Source organism: Tubulanus polymorphus, chromosome 3 (assembly GCF_964204645.1).
Source record: "Tubulanus polymorphus chromosome 3, tnTubPoly1.2, whole genome shotgun sequence".
NCBI classification, from domain to species: Eukaryota; Metazoa; Nemertea; class Palaeonemertea; order Tubulaniformes; family Tubulanidae; genus Tubulanus; species Tubulanus polymorphus.
Genome location: NC_134027.1, coordinates 2,017,455 through 2,043,592, shown reverse-complemented (window position 1 = coordinate 2,043,592; position 26,138 = coordinate 2,017,455). Strand labels below are relative to the sequence as shown.

Genomic DNA, 26,138 nt, shown 5'->3' with positions numbered 1-26,138 from the left:
CACTGTTTAAAGTAGCATATATGGGGGTCCATGATCCATTGATGTGTTAAAGCGGAGCATTCGAAGTCTCCACCACGTCGGCCATGTCTGAACATGGACGTACAAACTTAGTAAGCTAAACTAATAAACATCGTTATAAAACATTTCCTTATTTGACTCTTGTTCTGAATGATAAGCCGAGCGACAACGCGTCAGTTGACGTAGTTGAATTGAAGGTACGCAGAGGATACGGTAATGAAAACTAAACTGGTGCCGCTAGTGTAGGTGAGTAAAACGCGCACAGTCAGCGCAAGTGTCGCCACGATTCGATTCCCGAGCACCAACTGTCAACGATCGGTCGACGATGTTTGACCAGAGCAGAGAAAATAACGAACAAACCGCGTTAAAACCAATATCATCACAAAACTACTCTCAACACAAATTACCAGACGAGGAAGAAAAGGAGGATAACAAACACAGGAAACGATGTTGTTGTAATTTACCGAAGAGATACATCGTCGCGCTTATGATGTTTTTTGGATGTGGTATGTAAATTCGTGAATTTTCACATGGTTTCAGTGTTTTCAATATCGTTCTTTATTTTCAATAAATCAATACTTATTTCATTGAATGAAGTAAATGGAGTAAGGTTCTATTTAGATTTTTTGAAGTATAATTTCATACTATGACGTACCATTTTTTCAGTTTTAATATCATATTTCAAGGTTACCCCAAAACCAGTTTGGTACAGACCATACACCACACTTATACTTTATGAAATGAACCGTCGTTTAGTTTTTGCTTCTAATTGTCGATTTTACTCCAAACATTTCAATATGCCTAAACACATGTAATTACTGTAAACCAGTTACCCACATTACAGCAGTACCCGACTAAATTGTCTTCATATCTTGCGCTAAACATTTCTACAATTTTGTACGCAAATCACGTCACTTAATGATACTAAGTGAGATAAAGGATGATTTTGTAAGGTTTATGAAGCATCATTATCCTAGTAACTTGTGTTGTTTAAAAGTTATGATATGGACGTGACGGGAAAATGATCGCAAATACGACGAAGATTCATCAATCGACAGTACGTTCCAGGATCTGTCAGCGCCAGTTTCTACCGGTTTCACTGTGATTAGATTCCGCAATATATTGCGTTATGTGAGGAAAATATTTCTCATTTTCCTCCATTAGCCGTCGCCTTCGAGACCAAATTGTCGACCTTAGCATCGGTTCGTAACACGTTGCAAAACGTATAACTAAAAAACAGCTTCTGCCTAGTTCTGATTTGACAGAGCAATTTATCAATTAATTATCGTAGACATCCCCAACTAAATGGCAACTAAATTATACACGGGATAAAATGTCACTTTCGTTTCCATGTGTGGTCGATATGCAGTTTAGCTAAAATGTTATTTTATTCATGAGACAAAATGTTATGATATAGATTTCTGTTGAAATTTCAAATAATGTTGTAGGGTTTGCGTAACTTTTTTAAAAATTGCACAGATCCTTTAAAAAGCATTTAGGATTGCCCCTTTTATCTATTTGAATAATTGATCCATTTTCATATTTTGTTTGGTTGTTTTCCACGCGTAAATAGTCCCAAAGTATTTTGTAGTGATTTTCCTAAAGTAGTAGTAAATAATATATCTGTGCTGTTTGTACCGCGCATTGACCAGATTCAATTTAATAGAAAGAAGCACATTTCGAAGCGTAAATTATCCAGATGAGATTGTTTGTGCTGGTATCCGATACGTTTCACGGTAGTTGACGCATTGTTAAGCATACGGTTGAATTCTATATTAACTAACCGAAAAATATGGTAACAACTTTTGAAATTCTTGAAGTCACGTTATTTCAGATATACACTTATTGAAGAATATATGAAGTACATTAAACGAATGAATTATCGATATATTGTATTGAAAATGATGGATTATGAATAGATGGGAATTGAAAGTTGTCTTTGACACAATCAAGACCATCAATGTATTATTTATTTATCACAGTGTTGACAATAACTATTAAGTATGTTGCAGTCGTGTTGAGATACGATGAATTCTATTCAAAATTTATCAATTATGCAAAACGATATACTATTAGTCACTGCGTTTGGTGGAGCTAACTTATCCTGAATTTTAGCCGCTTAGTCGAAGTATCCAAATTACTCCGGGGGTGTTTGTTGTATTGGGCTACTGAGATTGAATTTAAACATGCGCGAATATGTACTATTTTCTGATCGTTCGGAACCTGGGCAATGGTGTATTAATGGTAATTTTTCTTTCGTAAAATCATCGCTATGAGTTAGAGCCTTCGCGTCATTATTACAGCAAACAGTTAGTGGGTGTAATGTTAAATGAACGAGAGTAATTTCATAGCGATTTCTCAAGAGATATAAGCGCTGAATTTCACATCCATACCTAACGAGCCTCGGGGGCTCCATAAAGCGTTTTCTGGATCATCGAACTTCCAGCTCTCAGAGTAAGACTGACAAATTTAATTACACAAACGTCAAACCAGAGATACGTTCTGATAAATTCTCGATTCGAATGCATTTTTAAAAGGAAGAACGGTTACCTATTGACTGATGACGACGCAAAACCTGCTGGCAATTGGTTTCAATAGAGGGTAGAATGTTTCGGGAGGGGGGGGGGGTAGAAATAGTATAAAATGAATGGCAAATGCGTATGAATTACCTATTCAATCCACACTCACTGACTCAGACACACAAAAAGTCATATTTATGATGGATTTAGATGGCTTAGATGACAAGTAGTGCATCTTCCCCTCACACATCGCTCTGAACCTCTTCAAAATCCTAGCCACAAGTCCCATAACACGTGTCGGGTTCCCAGTTAAACGAGTCATCGATAGTTTTAGTTGGAGAGGGGGAATTATTGGCGTATTGGCCGGTGTGACTGCCGATAGAGCAACCATTTAATGATCTAGCTTTTGTCAGCGCCACACGAAGCTGCGATTGATGATAAATACAGATTTGAGTTTTAGCTCAAAACAATTCTGAATGATATATTTACAGGGGGTTAATTCATATGGGCCTATCGCATTTCGTTGGTATACATAATGCATGATTCAAGCATTTTTGACATGAGGGATTGTCAATTGAGACATGAATGGTCCGGCATATTTTCCTCGCTTGTAGTATATCACGGCGCTGATTAGCCTCAATAGAGAGAGAACATCGAGAGTGCATTAGCCTAGATATCTATTATATCACTTATACGAATGTAGTGTTTCTTTTGAAATATATGAAATATTTCTTGTAGATTTTTGCACCTTTAGCCGATTCATTCGCGTTCGTGATTCTGTATGTCTCTGATGTAGTTAATTTAGAAAAAAACACGACTTTCTCTATGACCAATAACTAGTAAATATTTACGATCACTAGTGGGACATAACAGTTAATATGGTCGCCTTTGAGAACTAGAATCGGTTTATTAGTTCTATTGGTCGACAGTGCGTGATGAATACAGATTAACTGCGGTTATATTCGACAAGTGTTATTTTCACAATGACTTGTCTAATCTCAATGGTACTTCATCGTACAAAACATCCAATACTACATCATGTATTCCACCTGTTCATCTTCTCTCGAAAGTTGCCCGCATGAATAACTAAAATTCCAGTTGAAAAATACTCGATTAGGTGGTCATTTACATTTTTACTCCGACTCCCCCGTTCTCGTAGTACGGTTAGTAGAGCGAAATCTTCCAAAAACAAGACCATTCTTTTAAAACGTAAGCTCAGTTAATAAACAGCCATTCGCGGATTGAGACTTCACGTGTAGAAAAGTTGCTAATGTGATTTACGATAAAAGAATTATTCGTAATGAGATTAATTTACCAACACTGAATTAGAATTCGATTAAAAGCGAGACGTATGCGTACGACAGAAGGCAGAATATGATTTACAATAAAGAAATATTTACTACCTGTCACATGCAATACAATCGGTATTGAGGGCGAAACGTAATTACATTTATCATAAACTTTTGTGATATCTAAACACTAGTATAATTACCGTCTTGCTCTGAATCTAAGTTACAAATCGATTTTGAATTTGTGGACCTCATCGAAATAACGATACAAACAACCTGCATCGAAATAACTATTGCTGAATTGATATTTCGCCGGTGGGAATCAGTGGGAATCAAACATATGGAGTTGACGTAATAATAATAATAAGAAAAATAGAGGTTTCATGGATTTACATTTGTTTTTTGTCGCTTGTAAAAGACGCTGTCCAGGAGTTCGATACATTCGATTCTAACCAATTTCTGCACAGTAAAATCGTCTAATATTCGTTTCACCAATAATTCATAAAGACAATAGTCACTATGAAAAACCAGAAATGACTTAAGATTACGTTTAGAATACATTTCATCTGTGTTAAATCTTGCCATGTCTCTACTTTTTATTTCCATTAATTCAACTAAAGTGTTGTCAAATGTAGAATCTTCTATCAAAGTCTGATACAAGGAGTTTCCAGTCATAAATCTATGGCGATATTCGCCTGGCAATTCTTCGGAAATCAAGTCTGAACTATGCATATATACAAGTCTGTTAAGTGATTGATCAGTTCATGGAATATCTGTAGAAATCGTCTCTGCCACTTTCGTGAGAAGCGTGAAGATCAATTTATTAATTCTGATGAATATAAATTCACATGACTCATCATCCGTTTTATTTTACCATGGGTCAGAGCATGGCAGATGTCAAAGACACATTTTAGCAATCAGGAAAAACCAAATGAACCGTTTTCCCGCAGAAATATGAATTCGATGAGATAAATGAAACATTCTTATTCCTTCAGACTCATTTGTAACATAAGTAACAACGTGAAATAAACGGAAGTACAGTATTACAAGTTCTAGGCGAAATTGAAAAATTGAGACGAGTTGCTGATGGACGGACGACGCGTCCGCTGGGCCCCGGGAGCTTATGAAAATAAATGAAGATTGTTTTCTTCTGAATTAAATGCAAAAAAACAAAAATATCAATCGAGAATATTTTCCTAGTTACGAACTCGAAGAAAATTCATAAATATTTAAAAGAAAACGCTTATAAATATTTGCCTCCGAGTTACTAGATTTCAAAACAGTCCCCAGTACGCTTACGTAGATAAGGGCTTAAAAATTTCAGAAATGTTTATTTCGCTCAATATTATTTTAGATACATTTTTTCTACAGCGAACATGGGAATCCTACGAAGCGAGCTGAGCGTCCCGATTGTCAGCATGACCAGAAACTCGACATTAAAACATGACAACGGAACTATACTCGTCGTGGTATGTATGCGTTCAGGTTTTTTGGAAGGTTTTTAAGTTTAAGCATTCCCGCATATATTGGTTTATAAATCAGGTTCATTATTTTACACCATTTTCAGAAATGCTTATTGAAATTGATATGTTTTGGAAAGCATAAATTCAATCATATAGATTTCCTCATCTTGTTCACTATCTTGCCTTGTAGGAGGCTTCGACGAAGTAGACAAATTACAGCACTTAAACGCGTGGCCAATTAATTCATTTTTCTGTGAACAGTTTTGCTATAGCCCACTTCTCGTATGAAAAATATCAGATGATTATCTGTGACGGTTCACGCGGGAATAGCAATTATATTAGGACGACTGATGGTCTGTAATGAACCATACGCTTTATATTTATATATACGTACATATATGACTGGATCAAGATAGGATTTCATGGAAATCGTCCGTCAAAAAACCAACTACTACCACTCAAATCGTAGAGTGTTTTCCCGAATCGATTTATTTCTTTCCAATCATTAGTTTTAATTAGTTCGCGCCATTATACAACTATCATTTGATTTATAGGAAGCCGAATACCCAATGGACACGAAACAGCAAGGATTGGTTCTCAGTTCGTTTTTCTACGGTTACGTGATAACCCAAATTCCTGGCGGTAAGACGAGTCAGTAACACTGTATGCTACAGGGCGGACAGTTCACGTACTCACGACATGACGTGTCCGTAATTGGTCATTATGTTGATTCCTATGGGCCATTGGGGCCAATACTGCAGGGCGCATCATAATCATTATAGTTCTGAGGAGACGAATAATACTCTATCTTCTTCTTCAGCAGTTCACACCCCCGTCATATTGTTATACTTCCAGGGTTTATTTCCCATAGATATGGAGGGAAGAATGTGTTCGGCGTTGGGGTAGCAGTGACCGGTCTACTCTCATTATTGTTGCCTGTATGCGCTGCAAATGTCTACATGTTCATGGCTAATAGATTCCTACAGGGATTTTTCCTGGTTAGTATTCAATAATGTATACTTCACAAATACTTTCTGGCCATAAAACAACAGACATTCTCAATCATTGATCGGTGTGATTTGATTCGATTCAATGAAACATGAAGAAAATAGATACATTGAACCTATAGGATTTGTTGTTCGTAGTACGACGACATTGTTCAAGCATGAATCTGTGAGTATAATCAGGCTCACGTTGGGCGCGTTGACGCAGCAGATAAAATGTGATCTTTTGGGAAATTAGGAGTGTTTTACGAGGTAACGACAATCATCTATTGTCCCGTATGACATACTGAATCAGTTCTTCTTATTCCAACAGCGTTCAAAACGATACAGATCACTTTTATTACGCGAGCAAATGAAAACCCTATTTCAAAGCGGAGGGTTTGTAAAAAAAAATCGGGAGTAATTCGTTTGACACTTTGTAAAACTCTGACTGGAGAACTTCAGCGGCGATGTTCGCATTTCATCGTGAATTTCAAAACAATTTCAATACCGTGGAGAAATAATGTAATGGTTTGTTTCTGGTGTGTCGTGGATATCGCGAGTTGTATAAGCAGCGTCATTCGCTACTTCAGATCGTCGAAAGAATATACACCATAACGACGATTCGATGACAAAATACTCAGCATCAATCACTTGATTGAAGTCGTTTAAATGAATGTTTATAATTATCAAACGTTTCCCATTATCTCTTATATGAAAAAGGAATCCATCGTAGTCCAAACTATTTTCCTATTAGATTCAGTTTTGTTTCAACGACGCTGAATTTGATACAGTGAAACTCTAAAAGCTTTTATTGTGAATTGATGACGCCATTATTTCAAATTATTTTTATATAAGTTTCATTTCACTGCAACTAAATGGCTTTGATGTTTCACTTAAGGATAATCGCAATTTATCAGTTGATAACGTGCGAGGAAGCTGCATGACGTCATATATTTACCAAACCATTTAGAAAAACTTTGCCACAGATTTGATGGAGGGTATGTCATTAGGCGGTTGATAGACGCTATATACGTGTGTCTTATTCCTAGAAAACAACCAGTCTAGACAGGTCATTAAACAAAGATGAATATTTAAAGCTTTGTAGATGATTTTTGACACGGAATGGAACTGTCACATATCATCACGACGATTTTACCACACAGCTCAGTTCGTAGTCTTACCTATTCATCTTCAACAATTTGATTTTGTTTCTATTACGTTATTCTCAAAACCCTCAAAAAACCAGTTGTAGCTATAATAATTTGGTTTTACTTCATGAAATTTCCGTAATTAATTACTGCACAAGAAGATCGATCATAATATACTTGAAACGGAGTCGAGAGTAGGCTACACCTGTTTAATGTCAATCCGACTATCGATATTTTTGCACGGTTATATTTGTATGTAAAAAAATATGTTCGTTCATCTTTCATCATCTACCTATATTCCTAAATTAGATTAATTAAATCTCGAATAAAAATGTGCAAGTGATGTTAATTTGTGATCGAACAAAGCTGTAATTCGCGGTGAAATGTGACCAGGTGAAAGAGAATTTTCTACTTTTCATGATCAACTAATGTTTTTCGTGTAGATTAAATTATCACCCAATTGTTGAACACCTTCTACATGTCTGCGCGCATTGGGTAAATTCCAATTTAAAAGGCAAATTTTAGGTGTCAACATGATGAACTCGATAATGTTTTGAGTCACGAGATGCAGAAACCTCGGTGTTAACCATCACGAATATCTCTGAAACACGGGAATACTTCACCGGTTGCACGGTGTCGACAAACTTTTGCACCTGAGAAATCGAATATTTCTTACAACGGAACGAAATCAATCTATTTTCTCTTATTCATTTTCAGGGTGTCTGTTTTCCTGCTATTTATGGAATAATGAGACATTGGGTGACACATCAAGAACGCAGTAAACTAATGACATCAAGTATTGCTGGTACGTGCTTTGGTTCGAATCCGCCTCATTATTATGTCCATTGCCACCATACCAACAGCAGAAGGGACTTAGATTTCTAATATAGAACATCTGATTTTTATAACGGGTTAATGGTAACTTTTTATTTATAAACTGCGCGATACGTCTCTCTCTATCGAGACACATTGGTCTATATTTCGCTGGCTGATTTGCACGCCAATGAACCGGGGAAATTCAGCGGTGTGATTCAATTTACATCTTCCCGTGTCTCAGTTGTCTCTGTAGAATTTTCTTACGTTTCGTGGAACAATAGGAACTTGACAGATCGACTGTAGGTTTCTACACCTCCAGGATACCGTCAATAGTATATATACGAAATCCTGTTAAGATTTCAATGGTTGTCACGAACGACATCATATAGCTTCAGGCAAAATATCAAAGTACGGATGCTCATACGATATTTCAGAGAATGGATAACACTTAGCTATAATTATTCACGCGAAACTTACTAATAACATAGGAATTGGGCATTAATAAATATTTGAGCGATTTCACGAAGTCTGAGTGTGCACTTTACGTGGTACATATATACATATAGAAAACAAATTCAAACAGTTTAAAACGTGCATGTATGACATTAATTATATAATAGCATCGACTCTAAAACGAAGAGTCCATGCTTATAGTGAACAGTCTTATACTTTTCGAAATTTTTATATTGTATTATTTAGGTAAAGAATTTGGTATAATAGCGTGTTTAGGATTATCAGGTGTCCTCACAGCTCGTCTCGGATGGCAATCAGTCTTCTATACTTACGGTAACTTAAGACCAAGTATGATTTGAGAAATACAATTGTTTTGATGGAAATCATTGACATTGTTTTTAATTGTTTATTCTAGGTTTGATAGCAATAATTTGGGTGTTTTTATGGTGGTTACTGGTGACTGAAACACCTAGTCAACATCCCAGGATCTCACAAACTGAGTTAGAATATTTAGAAAACAACATCAACCTAGTGAAATCAGATACAGTAAGCTGGAGCGCCAATAACGAAAACTATAAAAACCCATGTTCTGTGCACGCACAGAACCATTAACGAAACAAATCTTGAAAATTCCAATTCCAGTAAATTAGCGCAGTACAGAAGAATGACCAATTTGGCGTTATCGGCATTTTGCCTCAACTCGTTAATTATGTTTGCTTTTATTGAGACGATTTTATCGGGAAAATGTATGTTGTGCGTGACAGTTTGTAATAGATACTGGGTAAAAATGAACTAATGTCAAGGTACACGACGAGAACAGCTATTGTCAGAGTTAAGTGGTCGTCGTTTGCGCTGCAAATTAATAATTTCAGATATAGATCGTTGCTGTACGCGATGCTAAAAGTCTATAAACGGAAGTTGAAATACCGTCAAGCGTCGCAGTGTTTTCTACCTGTGAAATATCATTTACTGATCTCAGCTTAGTGGGAAATGTTTACGTATTTCAGTATAGACGCGCGGCGTTCTCCAATTCAAATTCGGTAATTCTAATGTAGGGGCGCCTTTGAAATAAAAACGAAAAAAAATCGGCGTTTATATTTTGGAAAACTATTCGAACAATGTAGCGATGTGACAATCAATTGTAGGCGTCATCGAAGTGGTCTATAAAAAAATGAGATACGTTTTTTTCGATATCTAACATGTGTTATTGAGTTACCGTGTGTCAAAGTGTCGTATCTCAACTCATCGAGTGAAATATTCATAATCGCGACCCATTGACTAGTGCGCTATACATTCAAGGTTTATGTTTGTTTTCATCATCGTTTATTAGGGAAACTGACTTTTTTGTTGCCTCTTAACGCACGGTGTTCAGTCACGCATAACGCCGCTTTATCGGTAAATGCCTGACGATGGAGATGATATATTATCAATCGTAGCATCTCGTGAATACTTCAAAGAAAATATTCCATCTACGTAAAAGGGGTTTATGATATTACGAATTGTCTTTGGAAGTTGTGACCAAAAAAGAAAACGGATCGGCTGAAGGAAAAACCTTTCAGAGGAGGTTTTAGAAAATTGTTTATTGTTCTCTTTTTCAGCACAATCGGCCGCCATATTTCCGTATTTTTACCAGTCCAGCAACTATAGCAATCATTATTCTAGATTTGTGTACGTACTGGTGTTATTATCTCATGTTAACCACATTACCCACGTATTTAGAAGATATGTACCAGTTTAGAATCGAAAAGGTAAAGAATCAGTTTCGCTGTCGAGTCCTGTCATAAATCGAGGTTGACGGAAGATTTCTGATTTGATTTTTGTATTCTATTCCAGACCGGATGGTTATCCGCATTTCCGTATATAGTGTTATTTATTACGGGAATACTGAGTGGTCAAGTTGCCGATGTTTTGATCTCAAGAGAATATCTCTCCAGAACTAAAACAAGAAAACTATTTTGTACATTGTGTAAGTATGATACAAATTCGATATGTAATTGATTAAATTCTATCATATTCAAAATCCGTATTGGACTTTGATGCCCAACATCTGTAGGTTGCGTACGCAAGTTCTCCATACGTAACGTGATTAGTCTACCAATTAAGCTACCGGTTCCGCGTAATTAGTCTTTTTGTATCATGATACAGGTATTATAAGGTTTTAAATGTTACCTTTACTTGACAGGTTGTGTTGGTATGAATACCTTCTTAATCGGGTCAACGTACGCTCAAAGTTACGCAACGGCCATGATACTTCTGAACGTGTCGTTCGCATTTCTGGGCATGTCTTACCCGACTTTCCCGGTCAACGCGCTGGATATAGCTCCTCAGGTAGAAATTCATCACGTAACGTTCATCTTACTATTTCCTTAGATGTCACTGTCGACTATAAATGTTTAATGATGTACGAAAATGAGTATCTGGTAATTCTCGGTAACACGAACACAAGAAGAGCCACAACAGTAAATAATATAACAACCACTCAGAGTGTTTAGTTTAGCCTAATAAACCCATTCATTTATCACCTGTCTTCAATATCATCACTGATAATCCGCCGATTTATCTTACAGTACGCCAGTATGATTATGGGTGTGTCCAACTGTTTGACCGTTGTTTCCGGTATAATCAGTCCAACTTTAGCTGGATATATCGTCGTCAATAAGGTGACGCGAACATAATGTGCATATCGTTATGTCTAAATTGGAAATATGGCATAGCGTTTAATGAATGTATGATTATTTTCAGTCGGTAACGGAATGGCGCATCGTATTCGCTATTGCTGCCGGGGTGAATGTTTTGGGTAGTATCGCCTATCTGATATTCGGTAGCGGAGAACGACAATCGTGGGCCACTACAGACGCGTATTCGCAGCAAATAGACGAGTATATAGAAGAGGAAAAGTCGAACGAATCGAAATCTCATATTTATTAGATGACCGCTTTTCGTGTCGATGTGTATAAGAGATGAATTAATCGATGTTTTGTGTGATATTTAATCTGAAAATAACTTCATATCGCGGTACAAGGAGAGACACACACGTTGTCAAACGGGAATATTGGGAAATCTACGCGTAGGTGACGGAATACGTATATACAAATAATTCGATCAAAACATATATGATAACATACGTACATACATATACATAAACACTGCCTAGAATAATTAGAGGCTTTTATTTTCCTAATTGTTTTACGATTTAACGGCAATAAGACTCTTGAATGCGATCAGATATCGAATACTTTAAGGCTAGAGGATCAATTTTATCCATATACATTATTTTTACTTTCACATTTTGACCCCCACTTTTACAGTCACTCCCCGATTTACCGCCTCCCTATCGACCGTCATCCGATCCTCGCTTAACATCAGGTTTTTTCAGAGAACTGAACATGTGTACTTTTGTCTTGAAACTAGTTATAATTCCCCCGATCTCTACAGCCATATTCTCTATACACCTATAAATCCTATATCGGGGCTGACTGTATGTGATTTTAGAATATACACGAATACTTGCAACATTCGTATGAGATTGAGGGAACGAAATCAAGTTCTCATTGAAAAAATTCCTGCTCGTCAATCCACCAAGCAGGGTATTTTACTGATAAAGCATATCATTTTGGAAGCATTGAGTTTTCACATGACATATATAATATGTTAATACGTTTTCTCTGAAAAGGGTAATTTTTTTGAAATGTTGTATTGCAATATAATAACAATAAAATAAATACAAGAATATTTTCTTTTTTTCTCGTTTTCTTAACGAAGTTTCTCATTTCGTGAGGAAGTATATAATTTAGTTATAAACTCACGCAAAGGCTTCGAATACAAAAAACCAGAATATCTTCTCTATAATTGAAATCGTTTGAACTTAATATTAAGGGAAATTTTTCAATTGAAGAACCAGTTCGACTAATTCCCCAACACCCCAGGGGTTTGAACAAAATTACTCTAAGGAAATCCATTAGAGGCACACTTTAATTCTTATCTCGGTAATTTGAACCAGTTTCGCAAGCCCATCGGTGATAGCAAATATTTGATTGTTTATTGCCGATAAATATCGAGTTTTGGTTTTATGCGGTAGAGTTCATGCATTATTACCGTTGATAAGGCCTATACGTGCCGTGTATAGTCGAGTGTCACGCTGAGAAAAAATCCGTCGCCAAGATTCAACAGCACGAAATTTTACTGAATGTTATTGAGATGTGATTCTACCGTTAACGCCGCAGTGACTGCCGTGAGTTATTATAAAGTGACAAAATGAGAATCGTGACGATCATGAAGTTATTTTCGTGGTTCATTATTTATGTCTGTAATCCAACTACGAGTTATGGCTTACAAATATCTAGTAAGTATTATTCAGATGCACTGAATCAGTACATGGTATCCGCGGATTGAAATGTCTTATTTCTCTTTCCTGTAGCTTTCTTGACGGAAAACTGTAACAAAGAGATACCAGTGAGTGAAACTGGACGTATTGAGGTCAGTCTGTCTTTGACTTATCCGGATAATCTTGACTGTTCTCTTAAAATCAGAGTACCCCCGGGAAAAAGGATTGCTCTCCATTTCCGACGGTTCCGTGTGGAAAGTGCGCGGAACGGGCTTTGCGTGGATTACCTGCGGGTATACGATGGACCCAGTTTGACGTCTTCACAACGTCTCATCAGTAATAACGATCTTTGTGGCGATTTGAATCCTTTGACAACACGATCCTCCCGATCCGAAGTTATGATTCATTTCGTCACTGACGAAAACTCTGGAACGACTGGTTTTGAAATTGTGTACGTCGCTTTCGAGGAAGGTAAAGTATTTATCGGTTTTTCATCGATAGCTTCCTATAGATGGCGAAAACTCTGATGATATACATCAGATTTTATATTCTGGCACCAGAGAACTTAACTTCGTTTGCGAGCGGATTAGTATAGATGGCACATTGGTGATATATTTCAGGGCCATGTAAACCGGACCAATTCGCATGTCACGACAACATATGCATAAATGATACGTTGAAGTGTGACGACATCGGTCAGTGTTGGAAGTTGGAAGATGAAGGCCAACATTGTACGAAGAAGAAAGGTATTTTCAAAAACGACTTTTTGTTGCACCTTTCCCAGTTTGTACTGTAGATAATATATTATAATGCAAATGAATTAATAGTATATATATAATTGATAAATTGAGATATTACTCCTTGGTGATTTACAGAAGATATTGATTGGGACATGGATAATACATTGAAAGTCGGTCTAGGAACTACATTCGCTGGATTGTTCGTGACATTAGCAATAGCGTTCATCGGTTATAGATGCTGTATCCATCTCAGTCACAGCAACGAATCAAAGAATCTCGACAAAATTCTGAAGCGCACGAGTGACTATCCGGTGACTAGAAAATACTACAGGCCTTCCGTGTGGTCGCTGAATACCGAACTAATGGCTCAAAATTCATTATCATCGCCGTCAGATGCAAGTGACCCGGATGCAGGACGTGAATGACAATAAACATGTTTTTTATATTAAATTTCAGTAATTAATTGTAATGAAATGTGCAATATATGAATCATATCTTTTTTGGCGAACACTTCTTTTTGTACTATCGTGGTAATGATTTCGCTGAATTCGTATCTTATAATTCATACTTATTTCGAAAGAACACAATCCATGCAGTAGAATTGAGCACGACGCTCAACGCGGGCAATTGTTATGATGTCTAAATGTATAAAGTAAAAAATTGGTGTTTATTAGCGGATGAGTTTCTGAATCCACATACGATGAATATCCTGGATGAGAAAGCGTCTTTTTCTTTTCTTTTTTTTTTAAATTTTTCATTCGGCTTTCAAACGAGAGACGCGCGCACAAAAACGTGAATAACTAAAGAATGCCATCAATCATCTGATGTCAGAAGAACTGTGTCGGTGTCTCTGACGACAAGACGTATAGGATAGAGTTAGTTCAGTGGTAGGGTATTGTCAGGCCTGTCAATATATCGTGTTCAACTAGTAAAGATTTCATGACCGTGATTAATGTGTGCTTCTATGCCACTCATATGCGCTTCGTTATAAATGGTTTTTCTAAAATCTAGTGCCAATCTTCCAAATTTAACCAGACCGCCTGAAAAAATTATCATTCCCGTGGATACGATACATTATTTCTTCAAATCTTTATTGTAATCGTTAATAAAATCATTTTTGAGATAATATGGTTGGTTTCAATTTTTGCCGCTCACTTAAATAATACATATTACGTATATTCGTATTGCTTCCATTTCGTTTCATTCGTGTTCACATTAAGTTCGCCTTCAGTCGAACAGTTTCTCACTCGGGAACTCATCTAAAAGTTTTGACTGTTCGTATTGATCGTGTGAGTCACAGCCCCGGAAGACAGGATATTGGTGATTGTCTCTGACTCTGACAATGATTGTCAGTCGGGTTCTAACGTTTCCGAGTGATTAATGAGGCAGATCTTGATTAATGACATTAAATTCATATACGGCTTCAGAATGGATAAATTTGTGTCTATTTCGTCAACCGGCTGTCGACGATTGTTATAATTTTCTTGACGAATAATTCACTGCTCGGATAATTCATCATTTTTCGATTGATCTGAATTAAATCAAAGTGCCAACCTTCAGACATATCTACATCGATCATCGCAGTTTCTATTCTCCGTTAGACGTTCACGGCGCGGAGAGAGAGATAGACGCTGGACCGCTGATGGGTTTCTGCGAATAAATGCTGCCAAACCCGGAACCGTGTGTCATTTAGGCGAACTTCGGTTATCGCAGTCGACTATTTGCAAACTCAGCGAAAACGAATGTCAGTTGCAACTATAGTCCGGAAATAGCGAACCACGCGACTGAGCACGGTCGCTGTAGTTTGGACAGTTCCATGATGGTCGACGCTGTCAGGACCGAGTGCGTTCGATTATTAGCTTCGGCCACTTAGTCGACTAAGTACGAAATCCAAAATTCGCCTTTATATCAACCCAGTCTGAAGTTAAGTCCAGGGACCAGTTGCTAGAAAATTGGTTAAAGCTACCCAGTGGATAACTGACACAATAACGACTATAACTGTATTCTCCTTGGTATTAATCCGATGGTAAACTTTGACCAACTTTTGAGCAACCAGGCCAAGTTCGTTGAAGTCTCTCGTCCCCTGTTTCAGAAAAAATTGTTTGAAACATTAAGAATGGCATACGGACAATTACATTTCTTACACATTTTACATTGAGGTATATATTTACATTTTTCAGAGTGAAAAAAGGATTATAAGCTTTATCGAAGTAAAGTAGAAATAATCTTGCTGAATGCATTTATGTGTTACATCCATTTTATATACGATCGATGTTGAAATTTGAATGAATAAAGCACGACATTGAAGATTTATTCGAAATCCAAATAGGTCCATAGATGGCGCTGTGTCCGAACGAATTCATCCAATCACTGTGGAGAATGATTGCGCATGTGACACATAACGTGATATTCAACCAATCAAATCCACTCTCAAACGGTCCTGTTCTGTGGAAATTTGAATATCCTAATAAGAGCTGAACATTAAAGATTGCCACGAGGGAGTCCTGTAAGATTTTGAATTTAACTATTTACAGGTGTAAATTTCAGTTTCTTGACGACAAATTTGACACGTGACATCGCAGCACCAAATAAACTTACAGTTACACTGCCAAGTTCGTGTGTACTGATGTGTATTATATCCTCGATCGCAACACAACAAATGACAACTGTTCATTTTATTATTCGAACTACGATTACACTGGCGCCCCCTAGTGCCCGGGGACAGAACTGACATGTCCCTTTCGCAATAATTCGGCGAGCTTTCCAAGTAGACCAAATCGGTTCTTCTCGGTCGGCGTCTTCGACGTTGTTTCTTCGGCACTTTGACGACACGTTTCAGTTTTAAAGTCAGCGGCTTATGAGGCCGTTTTTTATTCACGTGTGGTTCAACTTCCTTCGCGTTCCAGTATCGGTCCATTAGGTGGGAGCCTATTTTCCGGAAAGATGGCAAACTCAGCCAACACGTTTTTATACTACACGAACCGGAAGGACCATGACATTTACAATCACGTCTCATTGTCTTTTTCACTGCCTGAAAAGTTCGAAACAATATCATTTTATGAAGTCAATAATATCAAATTTGCAAAGAATAATTGTAAACAAGTCTTTCACTGGAAATCATATATCTATACGCGATATCTTTTTCTTGCATAATCGCTCGCAGTGGGAAAAACGTATTTGAATTAGAACACTATAGACATAAATACGGACGAACCTGTCTTCCGGCACAGTTATTGTGTAAATTCATTAGAGCTCTCGGATCTCCGTTTCTTTCCCGAGCGTCGACAAACCACTTTGAGAATTTAATTCCTTGTTTGATATCCACGCTGCACCCGCCCCATTTCCACTCACTATTCGGCGATAGACGGCCCTCCATCTTGCTTCTGTCACAACCGCAGTGACTCAAGTTACCCATGCTACATGCTTGCGTAATGGCGTATGTTATACCCGCAGAACTGATAGCATTCGTAAAAGCCGCTTCTCGACTCGCTACAAATACAAAATAATAACATCTCATTTTAAAAAGAAAGAAGACGATTTTACGATGAGACCGGTAAACACATTTTTTGACAATTCAAAGAAATATCATTTAAATCATTGTCTGTCAAATTATATCAATAGTTTAGCAGATCTTAAATACATAACTGTTTAAATAGTTTTGTATAGGATGGGAGTTATGGCTCTAAGCATCGTAAAATTTACAATTTAACGACCAAAGTTCAAAAACTACCTGGGAAAGAGGTCACAGGGTGCGATTTATGAGATCAGAATTATTCTCAGGTTATTGTTGTTTGACATGTTTATAGTAAAATTATTCCATCGTAAATACTGCATGTGGCGTACGACGCTTGTAAATTCAACGATAAAAGTCGCAAAAACGTATATTATTCAACCTTGAGTTGTAGCGAATAACAAGCTTTTACATGTTTACCCGATTCATTGGTATAAAGATTCGAATATATAGACCCAATATTTCGATTTGTAAAATGTATCGTCTTCTTATCAAAAAATTGATCTTTCGTTGATCTATTTTCATGATTCGTATACGAAGAAAGATTGTCGATTATGAACACATATCAAACTGGCGCTGTGACCTTATTAGTTTATGAAGATGTACTATGTGTTTATCGGTAAATGTAACGGCGATGCTTTTATAGTTGATTCGTTTTATTAGTTAAACTTTTGATTCGCACCGATTTGTAAAGCGCTTAAGAAACAGCTTAACTCGACAATCATAAATATTGACACTTGAAGTCAAATTCGTACAAGCAAAGTGAATATTCATTGTAAATTAATGCGCCGAGAGTGAATTGTGGGATCGTGTCCGTATAAATAGCACTCTGAACTCTAATGATTATCTAATGACACTTCGCGGATTCACGACCATTTCGATCTAATCACTTTTTGATGGTTTGATTGATGTCTTTTTATAGCTTGACATTTTAAACACCTTTCGGTCTGGCTGGAATCGTGAATTATGAACGTGGACAATACGACGTTTTGGAACGCGTATGTTGGCCGCACTACTAAACCGAACTTAGCGTGCAGGGAGGCCCCAATTAAAAGTAACTGCTATCATAATCTAGCATTCTACGCGTATTTTGTTTTTAACTTATAACGATGCTTTTTCGCAGATAACGGAAAAGTAAAATCTGAATCTTCATACTTGTTTATTTCGAGCAAGTGTAAAAATGATTCTGAATTCATAATCTTTGAAAACGAATCAATTTCCGCGCTAAGCAATTCGAAAAAGAAATTCATATTCAAAAATTACGTTGAAAAAACCTTGATATTTCGACTGGGTCTTATACCTTCCAGACATGTCGAGGTGATACACATGGCCATGAAGTAATCCCTACCCATTGTTATATACTTCAAAAAATAAAACCCGCCTTTGATGAAGTAGTTTTTGGATATATCTTTTCATGTGTACAACTTTTAGACAAGGTTGAATGACAGCGGATGATTAATGAGGATTACGACAAAATCACCGACTACTTTACAATGCCAAAAATGTGACTTGAAACGCTAGAAAGTGTGGAACCTCCGACGAAATACAAGAGACAGACATTATATCAATTGAGAAGGATCGGCTTTGATCCGCGGAGCGCTATTTCGGGTGCAAAGTTACTTCAAAAAGCACTAGACAATATTTCGAATTAAATCAAAACAAGTCACATGAAAAGAACACCTTCAAACAGTGATCTGGAATTCTTTGAAAAATCGTTCGTTACATTTTTTCGAACTTTTGATTTGAAACTTACCCAGAGGTAAAATGTGTCCAAACATCCAATCATCTTCTTTTATCGTGCAGTTCCAGCGATGACCCTTAAATTGATTCTGACATTCTATGATGGCTGACTTAGCGCCGCGTCCGATAGCCACTAAAGCGTCTGGATGATTTTGACAGATAGCTCTTTGTTTATGCGTCATACCGGGAATTTTGTTGCAGATCAGCCTCGCCCCCAAAGCGGCCGCGGATGGTGAACCCCTAAATTTATGAAATGAAAACTTTTGAACATTTTTCAAAGAATTTCTTAGAATTTCATTCGATTAATATCAAAGAGTATTATTCGATTTTTGTTGTTTTCATATAAAGCTGTTTTCGCACAAACTGTGCAGTAAGGGCCGGGCATACACGTGCTATTTTTCAAAAAGCGCTGAACAGATATTTTCCGTGAACCATAAATCACGCGTAATAGTTTAGCAGATTATTAAACGATAGGATTCAACATTGAAGTAATAGAGAAGTTCTTTTCTAATTCATCTAATACTCTGAATGAAAAGATTCTTCAGGATAGGCGGAGGAGTTTTACGAGAATGACCCCAAACGTCAACGAGTAAAACATTGATATAGTCACGACCATTTAAATCTGCATTTATCTTCGGAACAACTGCGGCGTTTCTTATTATAAGTTACGGTAAAGGAAATTTGTTGAATGTCGTTTTTGAGTTCGACGATCAATAATAAATCATGTCTTACTAAAAAAAAAAATCCTTCAAATTACTGGTAGAATATGTAGGACATTTCCGGCAGCCCGAATTAGGGAAAAATAAGAATGTTTTTTAAGAGATTACGCGAATTTCGTCATTTTTGCATCCAATTATTTGTTTGGATTCTAACATGATTTGAACAAAATTTATGACAACGATTCGTAGTTAGGCAAAATATGACTTCAATGTACGGAAATTTTTAAAACTTGGTCGCTGTAAATGCAGGCACCTTACACTATTTGCCAAGTTATGCAGAGAAGGGTAATGACGTATATCTCATATGACTAATTTTTCATCACGATTTGAATAAATTGCATTTATGAATTTATAGAATAATGTTTACTCACCATTCCTGTGTATTCCTAAAAAATAAGTTTTAATATGTATATACTTTACAAGCCGCAGGCATTATAAATAGCAATGAAATATAAATGTATAGAAGCTAAGTATTGAAAGTTGAATATATATCCGTTAGCCGAATAGCTATAGTTATATTACAGTTAATCCCATTGCCTTTTTGATTAGCTTATTCAACAGCGTTTCTTTTTCTTCGATTTATTCATATTTACTTACAAACAATTGCCGAGAAAACTGCAAATTACAACCAAAAGACTTGATGTTAGCAATATTAGTCGTGACCAGTCCATTCTGGGGATGTTTCTGTATCATATCACATTCTACAAACGTTAATCCGTCTTTGACATGAATTAATCCGACTGTTAATCGCTTATATCCACAGTTATGTAATTAATGTAATTGAAGACCTGTATGCGTTAATTTTTCTACGATATATCCTCTTAAATCCGATGAACATTTTGTCCTTTTAATTGCTCACTTGACTTCTGAGTTAACTGTCTAGGGTAAATTTCACAAGTTTATATCGACGCTCGGTGATTGGCCGAATCGTCTGTCTTTGTGACATGGTAAACCCGCCTTTCGTTCCGGGACACGTTTCGCAGTATTTTGCCCGAGTCTATGCCAAAAGGAGGAGGAGGCCATCGGCACAAAAATTCGATTCGAAAAAATACCCGCGGCAATAGAATTGCAATTATAGAAATATACGCAGTTCCGGTGACAAAGCATGGAAATTAGTCTCATAAATGCGAATAAACCCTTGGGTTTCACGACAGAAAGTCTTGTTGAAATGTTGTCAAAGTTTTGACAGTTTAAGTCCATGAATTATAATAACCTATAATTACTAACAATAACACGGATCAGTCTTTAGATACGCAGTAATTTACATTTGTAAAACACCTGGTCTGGGTGGGTACATATATTGTCACACAGCTGTTTTTGTAAAACGTCTGATCCAACAATTTTGTAGAAAACAAAGTCTTCCTTTTCGATTTCATCGTTTTTTCTTCGCGTTATTCAATTTTATGATTAAAAACAGGTATGTCAATTTTAAACTGGACAATGATCGTTTTTCATCCATCCGGGAGCTGTGTGCGTGGGATATTTCTAATAAATAATGTCTAACCCCGGGCTATGATAGATATACAATACACGTATATTTCATATAGGTCTACGACGGTTTTCATCAAATTTCGTTGTTAAACTTTCTAGGTATAAACCTCACAAGGTTGTTGGTGTGTACATAAAGGTTGTGTTTACGGAACGTGTTCTCCTTTCAGTCTTTTTATGAGTCCGCTCGACTCAATCAGCTGCACGCACCCCTGGCAGACATACTTACGTATCACTATTTTCTCAAGATCAGAATTGTCAAAGCATTACCTCACTCCAGACTTTATCAATTGAACTAAACGTTATCAAGGAGTTCGGCGGGTAGCGCGGTAAAAATGCGTCAAAATATTTTAAAACAGAACTCCTCCACTTTATTCTCGGTTTTTACTGGATTTCGTTTTCTAACACCGGTAGTGGTTTTGTATTTATTAATGTTCCTCACCACTGAATTTATCCTTCTCGACTGCTTCCAATCCGCAAAAACAACGAAGAAAATTATATCAAACTATTAACGATGAAAGAATCTTAATGTTGATTTATTGATGGTAAGACTTTATTTGACAACAACTAGTTAACATCATTTCAAAACTTTTTGCACAACAATTTTATCATCTTTTTTCATTGCGTTTACTCCAAATTGAGTCATTAATTCGGGATTATTAGCAACACCTTCCAGTTTCAATTCATTTAAATAAGATTTATTATCATCATTGCCGTCCATCAAATTTCTCACCGCTAAAATACACCACTGAGTTATAACTGATATTTCATTAAGAATATGTAACAAGTACAAGTACAAGTAAATGTAATTTTTTATTAGAAGTTCATCGATTAATTCATGGTCTGAAGCAAACAGATGAATAATACAACCAGTAGCTGCGTGTAAAGGATACAAGGATTTCTGCCATCGATATTAGTGTGGTTCAGAATTATAGGTATTCCTTCCAATTCCCGAACCATATTCTGATTTTTCTTGTGCTTATAGACGAGGTTACTGACGAGTCGAATGAGATCCCGTTTCAATCCATGAACGGGATGCTCCGTATTAACACTGCCGAGATCGGCAACCTTCCCAACAGGCGTAAACTCATTACAACCTTGTTCACCTAAATCTTTCACAGTTTTCAATAAATCTACAATAGATAAAATATGGAAATCATATCAATCGGACTACATAAATTATGAGAGTAAAGACATCTTTTTTAATAAACTTACTTATACAACATGCAACAATATCATTATCATCTTTCACTTTATCATAAGGACTCGGTCTAGAAGTCGCTGCACAAAGTATGTCCAGTAAATGCACTACAACCACTGAATCCTGAAAGATCGAATAGTTGGAGAGCTCAGTTACTAGTAATCATAGACAACTGTATCTAAATTCAATAATTATGAGTTATTTTCGTACAGATTCATCATCAGTTTTCTGTTTGTTCAAACCCAGAATCGAATGAGCTTTCGATTTGAACTGTTCAAGGATGAACGATAAACAGAACACAGGGAACGGAAGTTTCGTTTCTTTCTCATTTTCAGCAAACTCTTTCACTTTGGCTTTCATTATCTCAAGCAGGAAAAATCTGAAAGGAAAATAATACTGTTGAATGACGCTATTTCACTTTTTCTACACGATATTCGTGATTATTTTTGCTTACTTTTCACTATTATTCAAAACATGAAACGTATCTTCCATGAATCCACAGTACTGTAATAAATCTTGTATAATATACAAACTGAAAATAGCAATCAATTTCCCTGCTTTAAAATCAAATTATTCTACGATCAAAATCGTACAGCAATTTAAGTAGGACAGATTATTAACTATGATCTTACCCCCATTCAGAATCATGTTTCATTAAACTCTGTAGGATGCCTTTTATCAGTACTTGTCCATCATCAGTTGTTATCAGTTCAGATCTGTGCTCTTCAGTAGAACAGTTATATATCACCATACACGTGTAAGAATTCAACTTTTCATTTTCAAGTGATAAGAATTTGCTGTAAAATTTGAATCAAATCTACATCCATGCCATTATTTTTCCAGTTTAACATGCATACAGAGAAAATAACTTACTTAAATAGATCTAGATAAAATCGCCAAACTATGTTCTGGTTCTGCTCACTGCCAGTGACAAAATTTCCTAAGAACTGAACGCCACAGCATAAACATGATAAAACTGAAGAAGAAAATCAGAAAATAATTTTCATTGATGTTAATGACACAGAGAGTGGAGGTCACTATGAAGTACATTACCAAGATCTTTCATTTCTGTATAATCCTTTTCAACCAGGGATAGAAACAGTGTCCTGATATGTTCCAAAACTTTTTCTCTAGAGAAAAAATTGTAGTTTTTATCATACAGATCAATAGAATTTGAAGAAGAGACATGAATTACTTTAACATCGATGACAGCAATACCTTTGAGAAATAAGATTCTGATTCTGTGGACATCCTGCACAAGCATTTCTCAATGCACGGAAACCTTCAGTAAGAATCTGAATTGAAATTCTGTAAATCGAACTTCCTTTATTTTCACCATTGAACTCGATGAGACTCTCATATATTGAACTTAATTCATTCAATAATGACTCACATTCATTTAACTGCGACCTTAAAAACACAAGGAGAGACCAAAAACATGACCATCAATGCAAATTCCTGTACACAACATTCACTATAATAGTAACTAACAACACACATCACTGAGTGATGCTTTAGTTTACTGGTGGGTCACAGACGGGGCAGCTGGCTGGTCCAAAATAGCGTATCAATCAAATTTGAAATAGATTTCCAAATAATACCTTCCATTTTCTGTCTTGAATAGGTTAATTTTAGATTCGAGTTTTGAGAGACACGCTTGACATTCGCCAGTATCGCCGAAATTTAACATTTTCGTGTAAAATTCAAAATATTTCTAAAAATTCATGGAGGCTGCCATCTTGGTTTTTCGATAACTGGTAGGTCGAATCCCAAAATTGGCAACCTTTTTCTTATATTCGATTTTTATATAGTGAGTGGTCTGGATATTCTTATTAATTCTCTGCAATTTATGTCATTCAAAACACCCATTTTATTTTATCTTGTCAATCTATATATATGTTAATATTATGGGATTCGATCATACTAACTCGTTCCTATGTCCCCTAATAGGGGGCATCATAGTATATCTCTATGACGACGCAAATAAATAAACAGATTCGTCGATTTGACGATTTGACATTTAGGTTGCACTGCTCCCAGGCTCAGCTCATTATTTACTATTTTGTCAGTGTCGCTGCTGTGATTATGGCTACTGGTGAAGGAGATATGATGGTAATTATTCATTTGACAATATTGAGTAATATTAGTGTAAACGGCTGAGGGATTGCGCTCCACTGTTTTCTGTCACAACACACAACAGAGACCGCTTTTTTAAACAGTCTTGGCTCTTTTTTATTCCATCTCACTGTTTTTCTTGCAGCAGGTTGAACAATCGAATGTTGCAACTGATGAACTGAATACTTCAAACTCAGTTGGACCAGGAGGAGTTCCAAAAGGTGCAAAAACATCTGATTATTACAGAATACAATCAATTCCTGGTCGATTTGATAATCCTGGTATGGTAAATTATATTTATTTTACCACAAATCTTTTCCTTATGGCAAAGCTAGGATGTTGTTACATTTCTACACATCACCAATTTGGAAATTTGGAAAGATTTTTGCCATATGGTAAGATTTGTGTTTAAAGCTACCTCGGAAATAAGATAATTTCAATTTTGTTTTTAGGCCAATGTTATAACCCTGGAAACCCCGTGTTTACATGCTCGGAGTGTTTCCCAACTCCACCCCCTATACAGCCTGATCCAGATGGTGGGTACATTTTGCCTTGTTCTATAATTCTTTCTCTTAAGGGCTCTGTTCTTTTTTTATAAGATAATACGTTAAGCCTTCTTTGATCAGATCGAACTGGTTTTTCGAATCGTGAAAACTTCAAATAAATCTTGAAATGATTTTATATAATTTCAGAATGGCTGAAAGGGTACGGCACACAAACCCATAATCCGATGTACAGAACAACATCGTCTACATATGGCTCACATGTTCCAACTGTTCACACAATGCCCACGTGTTTTCATTGCAAGTCACAAAAATTCTCAGAGGTAACGTTTTCAGAATTAATGATGCATACAGTAAAACCTCAACCAACTCAGACATAAGAAAAATCAGGGCCCAGTTGCTCGAAAATTGGTTAAAGATAACCAGCGGATAAATACCATAGTAACATTGAACTTTTAATTGTCACTATGTCAACAATCCACTGGTTAACTCTAACCAACCTTTGAGCAACTGGCCCCAGTTTTCTAAATTTCCTATCTTATTTTTCTGATCCTTAACTCAGGCACCGCTTACCTCGGGCCACTTTCGTCAGTCCCACTTTGTCGAGAATAGATTTTGTATATAACTTCACTAGCAGTAAAAAATACGTTTGTCTTCTATTTCAGCATCTAGGACAATGTGGAATGTACAGAAATCATTCGCTGAATACCGGAAAAAATCATACTCTCATCTAGATATCGATAATAAACTTTCCATTCGAAATAAACTGTTGCAATTGTTGAGTAGCCTCCCTCACTCTCCTCTTCCATGTGTTTCGATCCGCATGTGTTAGTTTACTCTATGTACAACTCGCTGTTTTTGGGCCGTGACAACGTTTACAAGAGATGGATTGAAAACCTATAGGTCTGTGATATGAAGTTGATGGTTGTAACCTGTCTGTGTACTGCTACATTAGCATACTCAATATATGTATAATGTTATTTTAAATGTCTTAAGCAATAAATCAACCTATGTTTTAAAACACATATCATGAATGCTTGTTTGAATATTTGGACCTATGGATGTATCTTCTAAAATGATGGAAATATCAGAATTGATCCACAAT

The 26,138-nt window shown here is 36.4% G+C and overlaps 5 protein-coding genes across 8 annotated transcripts; 3 read left to right on the top strand and 2 right to left on the bottom strand.

The window, feature by feature from the left end:
• The first annotated feature begins 343 nt into the window (after nt 1–343).
• On the top strand, nt 344–11,620 carry LOC141901138 (vesicular glutamate transporter 2-like). The gene is made up of 12 exons (XM_074788236.1): nt 344–524; nt 5,198–5,292; nt 5,844–5,931; nt 6,145–6,287; nt 8,141–8,228; nt 8,939–9,025; nt 9,108–9,238; nt 10,291–10,440; nt 10,526–10,658; nt 10,875–11,020; nt 11,260–11,352; nt 11,435–11,620. The coding sequence occupies exons 1-12, from the start codon at nt 344–346 to the stop codon at nt 11,618–11,620; spliced, it is 1,521 nt and encodes a 506-aa protein (XP_074644337.1).
• A 1,181-nt stretch (nt 11,621–12,801) lies between these two features.
• LOC141902458 (neuropilin and tolloid-like protein 1) lies at nt 12,802–14,257 on the top strand. Its single transcript, XM_074790190.1, has 4 exons — nt 12,802–13,034; nt 13,110–13,487; nt 13,637–13,762; nt 13,892–14,257. The coding sequence occupies exons 1-4, from the start codon at nt 12,947–12,949 to the stop codon at nt 14,179–14,181; spliced, it is 882 nt and encodes a 293-aa protein (XP_074646291.1). The 5' UTR covers nt 12,802–12,946; the 3' UTR covers nt 14,182–14,257.
• A 1,771-nt stretch (nt 14,258–16,028) lies between these two features.
• Nucleotides 16,029–20,568, bottom strand: LOC141902369 (protein Wnt-7b-like). Its single transcript, XM_074790056.1, has 4 exons — nt 20,324–20,568; nt 19,021–19,247; nt 16,971–17,245; nt 16,029–16,787 (listed from the first exon to the last, which is right to left on the bottom strand). The coding sequence occupies exons 1-4, from the start codon at nt 20,395–20,397 to the stop codon at nt 16,281–16,283; spliced, it is 1,083 nt and encodes a 360-aa protein (XP_074646157.1). The 5' UTR covers nt 20,398–20,568; the 3' UTR covers nt 16,029–16,280.
• A 1,200-nt stretch (nt 20,569–21,768) lies between these two features.
• LOC141902386 (ataxin-10-like) lies at nt 21,769–24,158 on the bottom strand. The gene is made up of 10 exons (XM_074790087.1): nt 24,017–24,158; nt 23,634–23,825; nt 23,469–23,545; nt 23,289–23,391; nt 23,048–23,212; nt 22,870–22,947; nt 22,626–22,794; nt 22,430–22,538; nt 22,108–22,347; nt 21,769–21,973 (listed from the first exon to the last, which is right to left on the bottom strand). The coding sequence occupies exons 1-10, from the start codon at nt 24,103–24,105 to the stop codon at nt 21,792–21,794; spliced, it is 1,404 nt and encodes a 467-aa protein (XP_074646188.1). The 5' UTR covers nt 24,106–24,158; the 3' UTR covers nt 21,769–21,791.
• Nucleotides 24,159–24,410: 252 nt separating this feature from the next.
• Nucleotides 24,411–26,048, top strand: LOC141902398 (piercer of microtubule wall 1 protein-like). Of its 4 annotated transcripts, none has more exons than XM_074790103.1 (5): nt 24,411–24,527; nt 24,676–24,751; nt 24,983–25,066; nt 25,223–25,356; nt 25,699–26,048. In XM_074790103.1, exons 1-5 carry the CDS (start codon nt 24,501–24,503, stop codon nt 25,765–25,767), a joined length of 390 nt encoding a protein of 129 aa, XP_074646204.1. In that variant the 5' UTR covers nt 24,411–24,500; the 3' UTR covers nt 25,768–26,048. The 4 variants fall into 4 exon arrangements, with proteins under 4 accessions (XP_074646204.1, XP_074646206.1, XP_074646205.1 ...); XM_074790104.1 differs by having other exon boundaries at nt 24,413–24,527; nt 24,679–24,751; XM_074790105.1 differs by lacking the exon at nt 24,983–25,066 and having other exon boundaries at nt 24,676–24,811.
• The last annotated feature ends 90 nt before the right edge of the window (nt 26,049–26,138 follow it).

Coding starts and splice junctions, on each gene's coding strand:
- LOC141902458 (XM_074790190.1), top strand. CDS start 12,947: ATGAGAATCGTGACGATCATGAAGTTATTTTCGTGGTTCATTATTTAT. Junction 13,488..13,636: donor GTACGTCGCTTTCGAGGAAG/GTAAAGTATTTA, acceptor GATATATTTCAG/GGCCATGTAAACCGGACCAA. Junction 13,763..13,891: donor ACATTGTACGAAGAAGAAAG/GTATTTTCAAAA, acceptor GGTGATTTACAG/AAGATATTGATTGGGACATG.
- LOC141902386 (XM_074790087.1), bottom strand. CDS start 24,105: ATGTTAAATTTCGGCGATACTGGCGAATGTCAAGCGTGTCTCTCAAAA. Junction 23,392..23,468: donor TACAGAAATGAAAGATCTTG/GTAATGTACTTC, acceptor TTTCTTCTTCAG/TTTTATCATGTTTATGCTGT. Junction 22,348..22,429: donor TATTGTTGCATGTTGTATAA/GTAAGTTTATTA, acceptor TATCTATTGTAG/ATTTATTGAAAACTGTGAAA.
- LOC141901138 (XM_074788236.1), top strand. CDS start 344: ATGTTTGACCAGAGCAGAGAAAATAACGAACAAACCGCGTTAAAACCA. Junction 5,932..6,144: donor GATAACCCAAATTCCTGGCG/GTAAGACGAGTC, acceptor TTATACTTCCAG/GGTTTATTTCCCATAGATAT. Junction 11,021..11,259: donor CGCTGGATATAGCTCCTCAG/GTAGAAATTCAT, acceptor TTTATCTTACAG/TACGCCAGTATGATTATGGG.
- LOC141902398 (XM_074790103.1), top strand. CDS start 24,501: ATGGCTACTGGTGAAGGAGATATGATG. Junction 24,752..24,982: donor ACCAGGAGGAGTTCCAAAAG/GTGCAAAAACAT, acceptor TTTTGTTTTTAG/GCCAATGTTATAACCCTGGA. Junction 25,357..25,698: donor AGTCACAAAAATTCTCAGAG/GTAACGTTTTCA, acceptor CTTCTATTTCAG/CATCTAGGACAATGTGGAAT.
- LOC141902369 (XM_074790056.1), bottom strand. CDS start 20,397: ATGGACTGGTCACGACTAATATTGCTAACATCAAGTCTTTTGGTTGTA. Junction 19,248..20,323: donor AGTTTTCTCGGCAATTGTTT/GTAAGTAAATAT, acceptor TCATAAATTTAG/GGGTTCACCATCCGCGGCCG. Junction 17,246..19,020: donor TGGACACATTTTACCTCTGG/GTAAGTTTCAAA, acceptor TTGTATTTGTAG/CGAGTCGAGAAGCGGCTTTT.